This window comes from Lissotriton vulgaris, chromosome 2_2 (assembly GCF_964263255.1).
Source record: "Lissotriton vulgaris chromosome 2_2, aLisVul1.2, whole genome shotgun sequence".
NCBI classification, from domain to species: domain Eukaryota; kingdom Metazoa; phylum Chordata; class Amphibia; order Caudata; family Salamandridae; genus Lissotriton; species Lissotriton vulgaris.
Genome location: NC_141688.1, coordinates 181,436,881 through 181,454,355, shown reverse-complemented (window position 1 = coordinate 181,454,355; position 17,475 = coordinate 181,436,881). Strand labels below are relative to the sequence as shown.

The 17,475-nt window shown below is 39.2% G+C and overlaps 1 protein-coding gene across 9 annotated transcripts in view; it reads left to right on the top strand.

The window, feature by feature from the left end:
- Positions 1-17,475, top strand: part of ANO5 (anoctamin 5) — a 282,489-nt gene that overhangs the window by 154,100 nt on the left and 110,914 nt on the right. For all 9 annotated transcript variants that reach the window (XM_086959504.1, XM_086959502.1, XM_086959500.1 and 6 more), the window contains 6 exons: positions 3,119-3,232; positions 7,218-7,333; positions 14,033-14,167; positions 15,363-15,468; positions 15,566-15,626; positions 16,390-16,541. In XM_086959504.1, coding sequence (XP_086815630.1) covers positions 3,119-3,232; positions 7,218-7,333; positions 14,033-14,167; positions 15,363-15,468; positions 15,566-15,626; positions 16,390-16,541 — 684 coding nt within the window. The remainder of the gene's footprint in view (positions 1-3,118; positions 3,233-7,217; positions 7,334-14,032; positions 14,168-15,362; positions 15,469-15,565; positions 15,627-16,389; positions 16,542-17,475) is intronic.

Below are 17,475 nucleotides of genomic sequence, written 5' to 3'. Positions count from 1 at the left end.
ATTCGGCAGCTGTGGCATTTTCCAAATAAATATAATTCTGCCATATGATCCATCATCTTCTGTATAGTGTACAGATTTTAACAAAGAAATGTGTTTCTAGCTCAAATAGATCAAACGTTACTGAAAACCTACCTCAAATGTTACTTTACAGGCTTTTGTTTCACAACGGCAGGGCACTTTTCAGATGATTACAGTATTTATTTGTTGTACTGATATTAATAAGGTGAAATCGTTGCCCATACAGTACTGAAGTGTAAAAATTATACAAAAAATAAAGCAATACTACGTCCGAATGTGCTGCATTACACTGCATAATATGCCTTTTATTGCAGCATAATTTGCCCTTCCCCTGCTGCATAATTCTAGTGGCTGTAAATATAGCGTGGAGCTTTTGTGGCAGTATAGAAAAACACTACAAATTCAAGATATAACTACTGTTAGAAATGAGATTCCTGGGTGGCTGGGGTGTGCACCCAGTTCAGGCAGAAATCCGTCTAGTCAGGATTAGCTAGATACACACTAAACAAGAACCTGTATTCACGCTCTGGTAGCTTGGCACAGAGCAGTTAGACTTATTTAAAGAGGCAATGTGTAAAGTATTTGCCCAAAGAATATACACAGTAACACATTGAAGGCACCACAAAAGGACCCCACACAGGTTTAGAAAAATATTAGATCCTGAACAAAACAAGACAACAATCCAATGTATAGAAGTTGAGATATTGAATATTAAAGAAATACATGCAAAAAGCACTTAGAAAAAAGTAGCACTAAAAAGGTTACTTTAGCTCATTCTGGATCAGGGCATAGTTAAAGTTCGGTCCTACTTTGTGAAAGTGCAGACCGGCTACAGGACCCATGCAGACCCGGTTAACAAAGTAGCTTTCCTGGTCGCAAGCAACAAGATGTGCCGATCTGCTACATGCACTGAAGGATATGTGTCTGTTCCATAGACTGGTGCTGGATTCGAGAGGCATTGTTCGATGCAACAGACTCTGCTATGCAGTCAAGGGGATGCGTCGATTTCACCGAGCTGCAGCGGCAGTGATAGGCTGTACGATTAATCAATCTCTGAAAGCAAAACACTGGTTCCGATGCTATGTGCCGACTTTTACTACCACAACCGGGTCCATTCGCCAGACAGTAGAGGCGATGAAATCCATTTTGCAAGTATCTGGGCCACTTCCAGTGAGCCAGGCACAGGAGCAGGGTTACAGACTTTGTTTTCCATGAGTCTCAGACAACAAGAGGCAAACCAACAAGCCTTTGGAGATCACTTTGGAGGGAAGGCAGAGTCCAGCTCTTCTTCAGCAGAGTCAGAGAGTAGCATGGCAACACAAGAGAAAATCAGGCCTTGCAAGTCTTCAGTCTAAAGAGGAGCCCTTTAAGCAGCACAGCTGTTCGGTTCAAGATCTAAAAGTGTCTGATTTTAGGGGGTCAGAGATTTAGTACTTGTATCCAAAAGTACCTTTGATGTGGGGTGAATTCAGAGCAGCCCTCTGAAGTGCACAAGTATCCCTTTCAACCGTTCCTGTCTGCCAGGCTATCTGGGGGTGGGGGTGGTGAGGGAGAGGGGGTTAGTAAACGTTCCTTTTTGTGGGGACAGGACACTGCATACTCTAGTGAAGTGTTAGCCCCTCCCTTCCATCCTGCTGAGGCAAGTCCTTCAGAATGCAGATGTATGTAGATCGGTACTCCGGTACACCTATCCTTCTTGCGTTGGTAATGTAGTAGTCACCCACTCCAGCCATGTATTAGAGACAGGCTATCAGGCAAACCGAGCACTAAGTCCAGAGAAATGTCCACTTTCTAAAAGTGGCATTTCTAAAACACTAATGTTAAATCCAACTTCACCAGTGAGGAGGATTTATCATTACCATCCCAAAGATAGGAAGCATGACAAAGCTATTCCACTCTGATCAGAAATTACAGCTTAAAATTGTATTAAGAAATTCCCAATACTATGCTATGAGAGGGGTAGGCCTCACAGTTGTGAAAAACAAATTTGGGTGTTAGTCACTACCATGACATGTAGAGTCTAAACTTTCCTACCTTTTACTTGCATGGCACCCTGCTCTTAGTTTTAATTTGGGGCCTACCTTAGGGATGACGTATGTGATACTAGGGGAGTTTATGGCTTGGCAAGTAGTTTTAAATGCTAAGTCAAAGTGGCAATAAACTGTATACAAGCAGTGCAGAGACATGCCTGAAACTGGCATGAGAGGCTGCTACTGAGAGTGGTATATTTAATGCTGCAGCCCACTAGTAGCTGTTAAAATACAGGTTCTGGGTGTATGGTATGCTACTTTACAAGGGACCTATCAGTACAACAAATATGCCAATCAGGTATACACCAATGTCATCATACCTAGGGGAGAAGTACATGCACTTTGAGCACTTTACCACTGCTGACCAGTGCTAGAGTCCTAAGACCAGCAAAAATAATTCTGCAAATAGAGGAGGAGGAAGGCAACAGGTTTGGAGTGACACTGCAGAGAGGGCCATTTTCTAACAACTATTAATATTATTATAGTCGGCTTTATTAGCAAGAGGAAAGGTTGTTAGTGCAGTGACTAAGGAGAACTTCCCATTGAGGATGGTGTATAGGATATGAATGCGGGTTTATATAGGTTTAAGATATATTTTTTTTATACAATCTGCAAATCACACTGTCCTCCTAGTAGTGTTTTGACACTCCACCTGTCTGCCAATATTTCCCACCCCTCTTGCTTGAAAAGATATATGTTGATGGACGAAAATTGATGGTTCAAGTCATTATGCATGTGGAAGAGATAAGTTGCATTTCTTGGACGTCCTAAATTTTATCACATCAATTGTAGATCATTTTATGATATTATTGTGTTTTTAGGGGGGGGCAAGGTATGATCATTTGATGCGGTTCTACACCAAGGCAACGGATATTAGCGGTTCGGGAAGAACAAAACACATTATATTCTGTTCGTTCAAATATCAAAGTAAACAGCCAGTCAAAGCAGATAGTCAAAGCAAATACTAATGATTGAAGTGGTTTTTCACATCGCCTCCTGTATGTTTTTATTTTCTAAAGTTGTCTAATAGTAGTTAACAAATGATTTTATATTGTTGCCCTGTTGTTTAGGTCTACTACATCCTATCACGCTGCCCATATGAAGTAGAAGACGGAAAGACAAAGTTTGGGATTAAACGACTCCTAAGCAATGGAACCTACTCGTCTGCATACCCACTTCATGATGTATGTATTATAAAGCGTCATAAGTGTGGAATGTTTCACAAGCAATGTGTCTACTTAAGAAATCATGGTGCTCCACATTATTTCATGATTACATATCTAGTTATTTCAAGAGCTCAATCCCGTGGTTTGCAACAGGTATGAGCTTAGTGAACGTATTCCTACCTCTTTTATGTTATGGAGGTGCTAGGTATAAGGTTATTGACAATATTATTGAGTGAGGTATGTGGTCACTGTCCTGCTCTTGCAACAAAAAAACAAGCATTGGAAATGCAATAGGTCTTGCATTAGAAAAGTTGGAGCTATTGGTCTTGTAAATGACGCATATTTTATTTGTGTTGCTTTTTAAAATAGCTGAATTGATAGGTTTGTCATTTACAATTCCAATAGTTATAACTTTTGCAAATGTGACACCTATAGCATTTGTAATGCAATATGTTTTATTTAAGTGACTTAGATGTATTCATATTACAAATAACAATGGCCTTTATTTTTTTTTATAATTAATCCTTAAATAAAAAGTTATTGTAATTTATAATGGCAATAGCTTAAACTTTTGTAAATAACTTTTGTGAAGATTATGTTCAGTGTATTTTATTGTGACGAAAATCCAAGAACAGAAGTGAAATATTAACATCTTTTTGTGACTTTTGTAATAAACCTTGAGAGAACATATTTGAACCAGTTGTTGAATGGTTGCACAGACTGATGCTCTGGTGGCGCTGAGTGATGTTGTGGTGGCGACGAGTGATGCTCTGCCGTTCAGTGATGCTGTGGTAGTGCATAGTGATGCTGTGGTGCCCCCGAGTGATGCTGTGGTGGTGCTGAGTGGAGGGTGATTGATAGAGAGAGGGAGAGCGATAGATAGAGGGAGGGCAAAAGATAGAGGGAGGGCGATAGATAGAGTGAGGGCGATAGAGGTGTAGAGAGAGGTAGAGAGAGGGTATGTAGAGAGAGAGGGGTATGTAGAGAGAGAGGGGTATGTAGAGAGAGAGGGGTATGTAGAGAGAGGGGTATGTAGAGAGAGAGGGGTATGTAGAGAGAGAGGGGTATGTAGAGAGAGAGGGGTATGTAGAGAGAGAGGGGTATGTAGAGAGAGGGGGGTATGTAGAGAGAGGGGGGTATGTAGATAGAGAGGGGTATGTAGATAGAGAGGGGTATGTAGATAGAGAGGGGTATGTAGATAGAGAGGGGTATGTAGATAGAGAGGGGTATGTAGATAGAGGGGGGTATGTAGATAGAGGGGGGTATGTAGATAGAGAGGGGTATGTAGATAGAGAGGGGTATGTAGATAGAGAGGGGTATGTAGATAGAGAGGGGTATGTAGATAGAGAGGGGTATGTAGATAGAGAGGGGTATGCAGAGAGAGAGGGGTATGTAGAGAGAGAGGGGTATGTAGAGAGAGAGGGGTATGTAGAGAGAGAGGGGTATGTAGAGAGAGAGGGGTATGTAGAGAGAGAGGGGTATGTAGAGAGAGAGGGGTATGTAGAGAGAGAGAGGGGTATGTAGAGAGAGAGAGGGGTATGTAGAGAGAGAGAGGGGTAGAGAGAGAGAAGGGTGTATAGAGAGAGAGAGGGGTGTAGAGAGAGAGAGAGAGGGGTGTAGAGAGAGAGAGAGGGGTGTAGAGAGAGAGAGAGGGGTGTAGAGAGAGATAGAGGGGTGTAGAGAGAGAAAAAGGGGGTGTAGAAACATTCAATTATAGCAATGCATCTAAATCTGCCCTAAGTGGTTTAAACATTAAATTAGGGACAGTACATACCCTATGAACACAAGGTTTCATGCCTTTTTATTAGTACAATTCTGTGTTCAGTTCTTTAATAAATCCAGATTTTTTGTGAATACCTCATGAAAACCTTGTAACTTTGTCTTTATATGGCATTTTAATAACTACATAGCCCAATACATTAATTTTCACACCACCATAGCTGACAGAATATATGTCTGGCATCTTCAGATCATTCTCTTCCTCTGTAAATTTCTCCCCCCAAATTTTGTTACCAATCCTGGTGTACTGTGACCCAGAGTCACCTAGAAGAAAACCTTTCTTCCCTTTTTCCTCCATAACATTCTCTACAGCCGTCTGTCTCTCAGATTTACAAACTTGGGCATACAGTCCTTAAAGACCACACTTGCGGTACAAAGATTTGTTTATAAAACAACTCCGACTATTAGATAAATGTGCAGACCTGCCACACGTATAACATTTACCTTTAGAGATTTCCATTTAGCACCTTTGGTAGTTACCTATTGTACAATAGCATCACAGTCAGGATTTAAATGATCATTAGAAACAACATATATACTATTGTGTGCACTACTATCATATTTGGTTTGTTGACCTCTTTTCCTTCACCCAACCTGACATTTTCTCCATGCTTTCAACAATGATGACAGCTTCTTTAAGTGGTGGATTCCTCAATAAGAGTTTTTCTTGCACCCAATTACAGTTGGTGCATCGCACTGACTGATCTCTAATCGGAGTCTGTTCTTTGCCACTTTTTGCCTTTATCATATTAATCAAGTCTTTTACAGACCATTTGCCAACCAATGCTCTATATAATATATCACTGATATATTGTGGGCATGCTTTACATCAGGTTTGCTCTCCCTGATATAATAATGGCAGTCATAGCCCAGTCTTCCGCTTCCATCATGGCCATTGCCAGCATAACGGCAAACCTGCCATTGTGCAGTTATCCTTGACTTAACTGGTAGCTGGAGGTAAATTTGAAAAAATTGCTTTGCATGTCTTGTCATATTACATGTTCTCACATTTATACTCTGATTATTTTAACTGCCTATTACACCTGAGATTTTTGAACAACTTGTTGGGATATTGTCCTTAAAATGTTTTGTGCATGCATGATACAAGCAGGGTTTTCCCTTCTACTGTGAGTGCCTACAAATCTCAGAAAACACAATATTCTGAAAAACATGATGCTTCTGCAAGTGGGGATTGAGGGAGTTATCTTCCCCTTTCTTTGACTCTAGTAACTCCCAGACATCACTCCCCTATAGGAGTTTGGGGAGCAGAGGACTATAGGTCAGAGGTGGCAGAGCCATTGTCAACCTCCCTTCATGTCAGACCATGTTTAAATCAGGCAACCCACAACACTGCTATGCGAAGGTTACTTGAAGGAGTTTTTTACACTGCGGTGGCTGAGGTTTGGATACTAGCTTCTGATTGGTAATTACTCTGCCTCTACTACTGCCTTGTAATTGATCGCTGGGGGTGGGGAGGATAAGGAATAACTAGGGGACTAAGGACTAGATGTGCACAGCTTTTTTGCAGTGGCAAATAGCCCGATTCTGAGAATCTGGCTGCTTGCGACCGCAAATAAACTTTTTACAAAATAGAAAGGGCACATTGTGATACAGTAACGTTACCGAATCGTAATTTGTGTTTGCTACCAAATACCAATTTGATATTTGGAAGGGGCGTGCCTTCAAAAAACTGAATCTTATGCCATGAATTAATATTTTGTAACCAGATTATGGTTGTAAAATAGTATTGCTTTACCACCAGTCTAAAACTGGTGGTAACCCGCAAAGAAGTCGTCCCTTGGGTACCTCTTCCCCTTTGAGAATGGTAAAATATTATTTTTTAAGAGCAGTTAGTGGTCCAACAGGCACTTCAATTAAGCTGGATTTGACCTCACCACGACTTTTGCAACTTACTTTACCTTTTTAATATGACTCATTTTATAACATTTTGTGCGTGGATAAAAGAGTGTGGTGAATTGGTGGAATGGAAGTTATTTACAATACCGAAGACTTCTCCAGCATAAATCAAGCTAGACTGCGAACCATTTAAAAAGAATTTGTGCTGTATAGTTTTATTTCATTATACAGTAAATGTAGCATGTTATAAATGATCTCTTATGTAACTTTAGCCCGTTGCTGTGCTAAGCCAAAGATCACAAAAGAATCTCATGCTTTATTTTTTTGTGTTAACATTTTCCTGAAATTGTTTTTTCCCTAAACACAGTGCCAGTACTGGAACAGAGCAAAAGATAAAAAGTGTGAAAGTGAGCGGTATACCCTTTATAAGGAATGGGCTAGGTTTTTGCGATTTTATAAGGAACAACCTTTGGATCTTATTAGGTAATATACATATTTTATCTTTAGATTTAATTTGTGAGTGAGCAATTAAATGTATTGATTAGATTTATTTAAAACTGTAAAAATTGGTACATACCACACAACTACTTTTTCTCATTATCAAAAGAAATATACACTGTAAAATTTTGCTAAAAAGTTCAGATGTAATTTACAACACCACGCAAATATAAAATGTCAGTGATATATTTTGTTTGCCAGATAGTCATCATTTATAACAATAATTGTCGGCATTTCTTCACTTTGAAGCTGCTTGAGATTGTAATATCTTCATTTTATTACTGTTAATGTTTATAAATTTTCTATTTTCCAAAACGTGCAAGTTCTTTTGTGTCATTAATAGTGAAACAAAATGCTAATGCGCCTATACATGTTTTAATAGCATTTTTTAGAACATAGGGGTAAGTAAAAAGTGGGATGCAGATAAAAACTCAGAACAACAGCAGAGTATATGAACAATTGATTCTCTTCCATAGTTTTAAAACCTGCAACCCTTCTTGGAAAATTGTTGTTTTCTCCAGGTTGCTGAGTACTCGTTGATGGGCAGGGACACAGACCTGGAACGAAGGATTTAATTTCTTAAAGCTCTACTCCATGTCCTTTTTTGAGAGACTGCATTTGATTAATTTTGTGTGGGATTTGATGATTAATTTAAATCGTGCCTTTGTTTGTATTTTGGTCAAATCCGCTTCCCTGGATAAAAGTAGAACTTGTTTTTTAAATTACTATCGGAGCCACAAATGTGGTAGAACAGACAGTAAAGCCTGTTGTGCTTTGTAGATATTGGATTTCATGGTTTAGGTAGTAACAATGGATTATTATTTTGAGGAAAATTACTTGAATTGCCTATTTAAGTGTCTGCTTTGATGTACAGTACTTCACATTTTAGATCCTGTCTTGATACATTTGTGTGGTGTATTGTGGTAGACAAACGATATGCACTGGGTTTCAGAGGAGCTGAGAGAGTTTGATAGGCAAGGCCAAGTGTCCATAGGAAATTGTCTGAAAGAGCATGGCTGTGATGACTCCAAGTATAGCTGCAGCTCTTGGACTGTATCGCTGCGAGATGAGCTTTAAGAGCCGAGTTGAGCTTTCAGAGTGCAAATGTTAGGTTACTGTTTTTTTCTTTATAATACTTCTATAAATACTCAATGTGCCAGTAACTGAAATCCAAGCACACTGATAATTATATGCTACAGTATGATATTAAGTGTGACGTGCTGGTGTGCATGTGTGACTCCCAATGTGCCGGTTGTGACTGTCGTTGTCCATCTAGTTTTCAAGTCTTTGACTACTCTTGTAACAAGCAGAGCAGCCCAATTTGACAAATGGTCAATAAGGAGTGATTTTAATGCTGTGCAATCAGTTCAATTGCTTTTTGAACCATATAGTGTTCCCAAGAACTTGTTTTAGGAGTTTGCGTACATCTGTACACATGTGTAGATCAGCACAAAGATTTGAATTCAATTCTATATTGTGCTAACTATATTGATCCTGACATTGCTATAGAACTCATGCAGGTATAAGTAATAGCAGTGTTACTAAAACAGAAGAAATCAATGTACAAACAATTGATAAAATCATTTTTTATGGGCGTGCACCCATCTGACATACTTGGAATTATAAAGTTTTTCTGAGAACCTTCTTTGTGTTATATCATATTGTCTTGTCTAATTTGTGGTCATTCATTTTATATTATGCTTGAATTTATAGATTTGAAATAAAGCTGTTTGATGCTTCAATCAATTTTCCTGTCATTGCCTATTGTGAAATAATGAAAGGACCAGACACTGTGTAACATTTTTAATTTGTGTACATTATAGTGGCTGGCATGTTCTACACAGCTTAAGATATGCATGTCAGAGGTACTTTTACATGTAGTACCCCAAAGTGTGTATAGTTCCATTTTTTTCAAAGTTTTAGGGCAATCCTATAAGCATGTCTACAATTCATCTCCCATTGAATGTGCAGGTTACACAACCAGGCAATGGTTAATTTCATTACAGAAACCCGGATCATATTTAATAAGTAGTTCATTGAGTATCCCTCTATACTCAGTATGTAGAAAGTGGGTAATGTTGTCATTCATAGGAGTTAACTGGGCACAAACCTTATTAGTTAATGGGCACAGTCGAAGATTAAATTCCCCCCCTGCCACCCACTCCCCTGCCCTCCCCCAACACCTATCCCCCAGAAAGATCATTTCTCTTGACTCATTTGAGACTAATAATATAATTCCAGGTCAGTATCAAGTTATTGTAAAATATTTAATATAGCTAAATTACCTGCACTGTTCTAAAAATTTATAGATACCACCTATGTTGACTGTTAAATTTAATGGAAACAATTTGATTAAACAATTTTGTAGATGTAACAACCAGATTTGTAGGACCAACTTATTTGAAACATAAGTGCATAAGTCACCTTTAGGTCTACCACATCTTGAAGGAACAGCTAGGGTATAAAATGTTTTAAATCCATTAATGTGAATTGGGTCGACGGTCTATGTTTCTTGCAGACAAATAATTAAAAAGCCAGGCGCAAAATTTAACGACTTCAAGTTATGCTTGCTACGTATCCCAGCCGCATTCCAAAACAGTAGATTAGTAGCACATAAATTAGAATTTTAGTGGGTTATGGCCAGGGGAGTCAATTTGGCATTTGTCTGAAGATTTAATAAATGGCTATTAGTCAATGGGCTGTTAGAGGTTTTTGATAAACCTACACAAAGATAGTCTTTATCTCGATCAATTGTACTCAATCTGTCCACCCCTGTAAGAGAAGAAAGACCATCATACCTGTTAAAAGTTGGAATGGAATTGACAGCAGACATGGTTGGATCAAATTAGAGTGTACAGATTGTGGTTTAGTTTGAATCAGTGGTTGGGATTGCATAGGAAGTTAAGTAGGGGGTTGGTAGAAGAAACCAAGAGGTAAAACAGTAATTTGGTATGGATTCAAATACTGTGAGCTAGCTCTACCTAATATAGTTTTTACCAGTTCTGTGGTTTTGATAGATAACACCACACACTCTCCCTAATTTATTTCCCCTACGAACCCATTTTACTCTTCTTACCATCTTACTCTTCTTACCATCTTAATATCTACAAGGAGGGTTCCCCTAGCCCGACTCATGAATTTAGCCACTTTAGAGATTTTATTCTCAATGAGTCCCAAGATTCTTGAGTTGACATGGAGAGAATGGAAAATTTGCAAGAATGACCTGGTAAGGTGTTACTTCTGAGGGTAAATCTAGAGTCAGATGTGTATATGGTATGATTAGAAACTGTTTCTTTATGAAAGTTGGTAATAGGGAGAGACTGGGGAACGCAGGCCTTATGGAACTTTTAAACTATAAGGGTAGTAGCCTGATGAAACTGGGAGTTAGGATTAGCCAAGGGACTATTCGATAAAATGTTACCTATTGGGGCAATGGGAAATCCAGCCATCAAAGACTGGGGTTGAAGGCTAGCACGGTGCCTAAAATTTGTGCTAATATGATCAGGACGTTCCTGTGTCCTGTCTGTGTTAGACCCCGGCGGAAAGCAGTTGCAAGGATACAAATGTACCTTTCTCACTAACTCTACACAAGTTAATATGGTACTTTCCACACATTTTCGTCTATTGGTAAGAGCACTAAAAGAGGGCTTAACCCGATCTAGCAATTCTTGTACCGATTACACCAAAGAATTATGGTCCTGGGTTAATATAGGCAAATTTGTTTTATGGACTTTAAGTGAGGTAGTTGGAGCTGCATGCTTCTGTTGGTTTGTTTTCTTTTTGGCCCGTACAGTACCTCCCTGTTTGTTTAAAGTGGAACACTAGTGAGGCTACTTGGTAGATTTGAGCGTTTCATGGAGGGTGGGAAATCAGAGTAGATGGTGTAGTAGAATTGTTGGTACTCTCATCTCTGTCGGGTACAACAGGATTCGCCCCACAGTGAGAGCTACGTTGAGTAGCTGTTGATGTTACTTCAGGATCCGCAAACTCATCTGTGCAAGTGGTTGATAATTCCTCCACACTGAGGATCTGCTTCTCTTAACACACCCATTGGACCAGTAATATCATTCATGATAGACAAACGAAGTTTAGTAGGTGACTTAACCACCCTGGAAACAGGGTGCTTCCGTTTTCCCCATCACATAGTACATATAATAACTGAAAAATACAGTCCAAAAGTAACCTCTTTTAGAAATGGTAAACACAAAAACCCAAAAAAGAACAAAGCGTACAAAAAGTACAAGGCGAGGCTAAGCAGCTCTATTATAAATAGAAGTTAGTATAAAAGTCCACCGCTATACCAGAGACTAAAATCAGGACGAAAACAAATATCAACGTCGGGAGCTCAAGAAAAGTAAGGCACATCTATCTCCAAATACTTGCTATGCTTGTTCAGCAGCAAAATCAAAAATAGTTCTGTCACTTCCAGCTAAGAGAGGGGGCCCAGCCCTGTCTCTTTATGTTGCTGACGGGCCCGAGCTTTGCCTAGTCGAGGCACGCTCACTACCCACACAGTGGGTCTCTGCAGCCGTTAATTTGGTCTAATCCCAAGCAGGTAAAGAGTCACGCGATGGGTAATGGGGGATGTAGTGCCCCAGGAGTTGCACCATACATCGCACAGCCCCTGCTTGGACCGAGGCACCAAGAAACAGGGAAGCACCCCACTAGCAGGTGTAACTTAGGACTCTCTCGCCAATAAAGGTACTCAGGAAACACAAAGTCAGTGATCAAGAAAAGAGCCCCCCTCCTTCCTAATCCCCCCAAGTCATGTAAGGAGACAAACAGGATAACTGTTTCCTTTAAGTGGTGCCTGAGGTTCCTAACTCCAAACGTAAGCACCTCATGTAGTTAATAGTGTGCTGTCAGAGTGAGTATACTCCTAATTAGAGATTTTATTTCCAGTTTAATTTCCACAGCTGTTGAGTGAGACCACTATATATACTGTAGCTTACAATTTTAGGATTTCTTGCTTTTGGATCCTTATCTAGCCATGAAACGTAGTTCCCCAGTTATTGAGTGCAATGAACATAAGAAAATTCTTTGGAGTGTTTATCTAGGCTGAATGGCTGGTTAGGTGTAACAGTTGCGAAAAAGTGTATGCATTAATGTCAAGCGGTGGTGCCCTGTGTAAGGCTTTCTTTCAACCTGTACTGGTTTTGCATTTCTGTGTATTTTTATCTCACACTCCGGATATGTGATTTAAAACTACATGTCCCCAAAATGCAACGTCTGATCTCCCTCACTTCTGAAACTGAGGGACTCGCTGAGGTAACCGTTACCATTTATGATCATTTTAATGTATCTTCTGGTAGCAGAGTGTCACCAGCAAATCGTACTTCATAGAAAATATCTGAGGTATAATGGTAAAGAAACAAACCAAACAAAATCATGTTCCAGTACATAAGGAACTTGTGTTCACACCAAGTGAAAGTAGAAAGATACTTTCTTAATCTACAAAATCTTACAGAACTAATTATCAGTGGATAATGGGTTCAAAGGTTACAGGAAAGGGCTGGATTAAGAGAAAATGGTGGGCTTTGAATTAAGAATTAACAGTCCTCTATATGGCTGAAAAGAACCTAGGCCTTGAGCGCAAATGGTCAAATTGAAGTACCAGGTTTGTCCCAGTGGAAAGTTTTAGCTTTGGAATTAGAAACTAACAAACTGTCAGACCAATTGAGTCGTGCTTTTAGCTGTTATATTATTTGAATTTTTTTTAAAAAAACTTCAATATTTAAATTGAGCTCTCAAATTTTTGATTTTCAACAATGTGTGAAATTAAGTTAATTTTGGGTTCTCTTGAAGAAATACAGACTACAGCATTGCAATCAGTTTACAGTGTGGAGTACTAGGATACATAAGATTTGTTGCTGAAAAGTGAGGGTAAAATCCCTTCAAGCCTGGGCCATACCAGGCGCATGCGTAATTTGACAGAGGAGCCTGCATTGTTACAGTTAAGTAAGAGTCTGTCTGATTTTGATATCTTACACATCTTATTGTTTGCCTGGTGTCTTGGCTTCATGAGTTTACCACTGTAGCAGGAGCAGCTCAGGACCTGTAAGTAAATTTCATGTTTTTACAAATACTACAGAGGCTGAGGCCTATTCAGCAAGTTTCTGACAAACGCAAATGACCACACTCTGGGGGTCTTTAAAGTAAAAAATTTCGAAAGTTGTGAGGCGAGGGAATTTCCAAAAAAACGCTACTGGATCACCATCCAAGGCTGGCTGATGGGGACTCTGAAATCCAGAACTTGATCTCCATATTTGAGCCCAGATAGGAGTGGATCATAGCAAATCTGCTCTTCTGACCATAAAGCGACTTCTAGCTCTGTTCTCAAACCTACATGTGGAACCACTTAACTGTCTCCTTGCAGTCATCTCACAGCACTGCAATTAATAAATAAGGCAGCAGCACAAGGAATTCCTGGAGTTAATCAGATTTTTTTGTAGAAGCCTAATGTCAGCTGCATTAGACATAGGCATTGGGCACTCAAAAGTAAACCCCACGAATCATAGCTGCCAGAATAGGAAGTCGGTCAATGAAAAGTAAGAAAAGAATAGAAGGAAAGTTGAGAAAACGACAGCCTCTTCGAAAGGCAGTAAAGCTGCCATTGTGGACATGGTGTGTGAGTACATCCTGCCCTCTGTGCAAAATAACTACTCTTACCTACTTTATTTACAGGAAGTACTATGGAGAGAAAATTGGAATCTACTTTGCCTGGCTGGGTTTCTACACTGAAATGTTGTTCTTTGCTGCAGTTGTTGGCTTCTTCTGTTTCCTCTATGGATGGATCACAATGGATGAAAACATGAGCAGGTACATGTTTAAGATAAATTAGAAACGGCCACAAATTAAACTTAAATTCGCATGGACCATGGTACACGATATACTGTGATAGTTCAGGCAACACGACAATCCTGACTGTAAAAAATACAGCTGTGTACTTAAAATAATACTCTAAATATGCATGATTCCGATAGTAATGTAGTTTGTTCTCTTAATTTTGCATTCAATTAGGAAATAATTTTATTTCTAAAAAAGAATCTAAGTGCTCTGAGTCCTCTAACCAGCCTTTCTTTCTCTCTGAGGGGATTCAACACTTCAAATGAATTGTCATCTTTTAATATGAAGATGTTGAGGGTAATGTTGCATATTCTTTTGGTCTGAGCAGTGATACCCATTTAGGGCTTCTCTAAAGCAGATACTGAACAGCCTCTGTTCAGAGGTGGTGAACAGGGTGATCTGAAACCAGCACATGAATATTATGTTAACAGTGAATGGTACTGTAATTCTTTGTGCAACGTTTACAGCTGAAAAGATAACAATAAGGGAAAGATGCATTTGAACTGAGATCCAATGTTTTCAAAATGTTTGTTGTGTAGATATTGCTGTAGAGCAGTATGTATTGATTGGATCCTTTTAGTTATAGGAAACTCAGAAAGTATTGAAAGTAATGTGTGATAGACATAACAAGGTGGCTGTTTTTATGAGATATGTACAACGTGTATGTTAACATATTGGTTTTATATTGTTTGGTTTGGGAGGGGGTTGTCCAGGGTGTTAATATTTGACTTGGTTTGTGCCCATGCAATTGTTTTCATATATAGTGTGCTACTTTAAGTACCAAGTACTGCCTCTGAAGGTGTGTTGTGATTAGTGAGATCGCTTGACATTCTTGATTGTTACTTTGTAGTGTATCTAGAGCTGCTTTTTCACCAAGTCTTACGTGTCTCTCCTCTGACTTTTAAAGGTTGTTGAGTCAGGTTTTTTTTTAAACTGAAAATCTAAATTGAGTTCACCAGCCGGAGTCACTCCTGATCAAGTACATTTTATGAGTGACCCATCGATTAGACTACCTTTTCCTAGTCAGACATTTGAATAGGATAAAATGGAATACTAGAAACCATAAGATCAGAAGAGAGGGAATTCATATGAAAAAGGACATGGGTATCTGTTGACCTTCATTGTTCAACTGCTTTACATTGATTGTAATATACATATTCTCGTTTAGCAAAGAAATCTGTAATCCGAAAATTGGAGGTGAAATAATTATGTGTCCGTTGTGTGATCGGAACTGTGAATACTGGAAGCTAAACACGACGTGTGAGCCATCTCAGGTGTGTCAATTATTTTACATAGTCTTCGAGTAATTCAAAACATTTTTTAAACCTCTATAACCAATCTCTAATTTTCTTTATTTTTTTTTATTTTTAGTATTCCCATCTATTTGACAATGTTGCAACGCTCTTCTTCGCAATTTTTATGGGAATATGGGGTGAGTATCATTCCCTTGTTAGTATGCATTACAATAGTGATCATCTTCTTTCCTGGGTTTATATTTTAGAAATGATTACAATAATAATACCTTTTGCAAACTTGCCAATAGGAATAACGTTTGGGGGAACACTCTCTTGGGGATAGAGCGCTCAGTTTGGTAGTTCTCCGAATGCTACACGTGCTTTGCTTGCAGTCTCAGCTGAAGTACTGTTATTTGAATACGTCAGTCCAGTCTCAAAGAAAGTGTGGGACCTGAACAATTACGTGGTGTGGTTCTATTGGTGTGGTTACATTGCTGTGCCTTGCTGGGCAGGGGGTTTGCCGTCATTGGAGACAAAATATTCAGGAAGAGCGCATAAATGTAATAAGTGGTAAAGTTAATGGTGAAGGTTGCGGTGTAGGTTTATGACTGTAGCTTAATGACTTATGACTATCCCTCTATACATTCTAAGCATGTGGTCAGTAGATGAACGTGTGTATTTGAGGAATGAGTATACAATCTAGACTGAATGTAAGGTTAGAAGGGACCAGACCTGCTAGGGGTTTGTTGCCACTGCATGGTAGGGGGGGCGGGTGAGTGGGTTCATCTCTCTCACATATGAGCATGGCCCCCTAATTTGTATCTCTGGTCAACTGTATGGTTGTGATCTTGTCTTTTTCACAAGAAAATGATTGTTTCTCTATTTCACAATTGTTTTTGCTTAAAGAAGGTTTACACTTAGAAGTTGAATAATGGCTCTTTCTGAATTTTTCACCCACAGTTACCCTGTTCTTGGAGTTCTGGAAGAGGAGGCAAGCTAGGTTGAAATATGAATGGGATTTGGTAGATTTTGAAGAAGAGCAGCAGCAGCTCCAGCTCCGGCCAGAATATGAAGTCAAATGTACCAAAAGAAAAAGAAACAAAGTCACACAGGTAATTTATCCGTACCATTAAGATTTAATTATGTGCTTTCACACCTAGTTGATTACATTTTTTGATGTAATTACTAAGAATTTGTTTTCTTCAAAGTGAAAGTTTCATATTTACCTGGTACATATTTAATGTCCCCATACATTTCTAGTTCTCATCTTCAGGCAACTTTTTTTTTTTTTAATCTTTTAATTTTTAGTATTTTCATAGATACATAACAGTACAAGGGTATACTGGTACTTGTTCCATGCAGAGTAAGTAGAAAGCATGTTGAGTTAAGGTAGATCATTGAGCAATAAGACAAGTATCATACAAGGGCAGTAATACGGAAAGGCAATTGTATCAAGTACAGTCCATAGCATCCGGCCAAGGCAAAATCGACAATCAGTAGAAGAATCATAACCGAATACCAGTGGAAACAGAGCAAATGAATTAAGACATGGCAGCAATCAAGGGTACAGCAAAAGCAATTATATCTCAAAGCAGTACATTTACAAGGTGCCAGAATTTATAGGTGGTATATTATGAATACGATCACGTTCCAGACCCCCATCATCAGTGCTGCCCACATCATTACAAATAGAGTCCCCATCGTTCGTTTCCTGAGAGATAAGATATTCCGTCAGCGGCCCCCACATGTCCTTCTGTCTGCATGAGGGCGGCTGCGAATCAGCGTAGATTGCATTCTGTGCCTGACAATATATGACATCAGCCAGCCAGTCTTTGAATTTCGGGGCTCTACCCCGTCCCCAACGACATGCCACACGTCTCTTCGCCAGCAAAATAACAACGTCAAGGAATTTCCTGTAAGTTTTAGGCACGGACATTGTACAACCCAGCAAAAACAGTAAGGGGTTAACATCCAATGTAGCTATCTTCAGGCAGCTTTAGTTGCCTTTTGTTGAAGCCCTGTTGTGAGCCTTACAATACAAAGAGT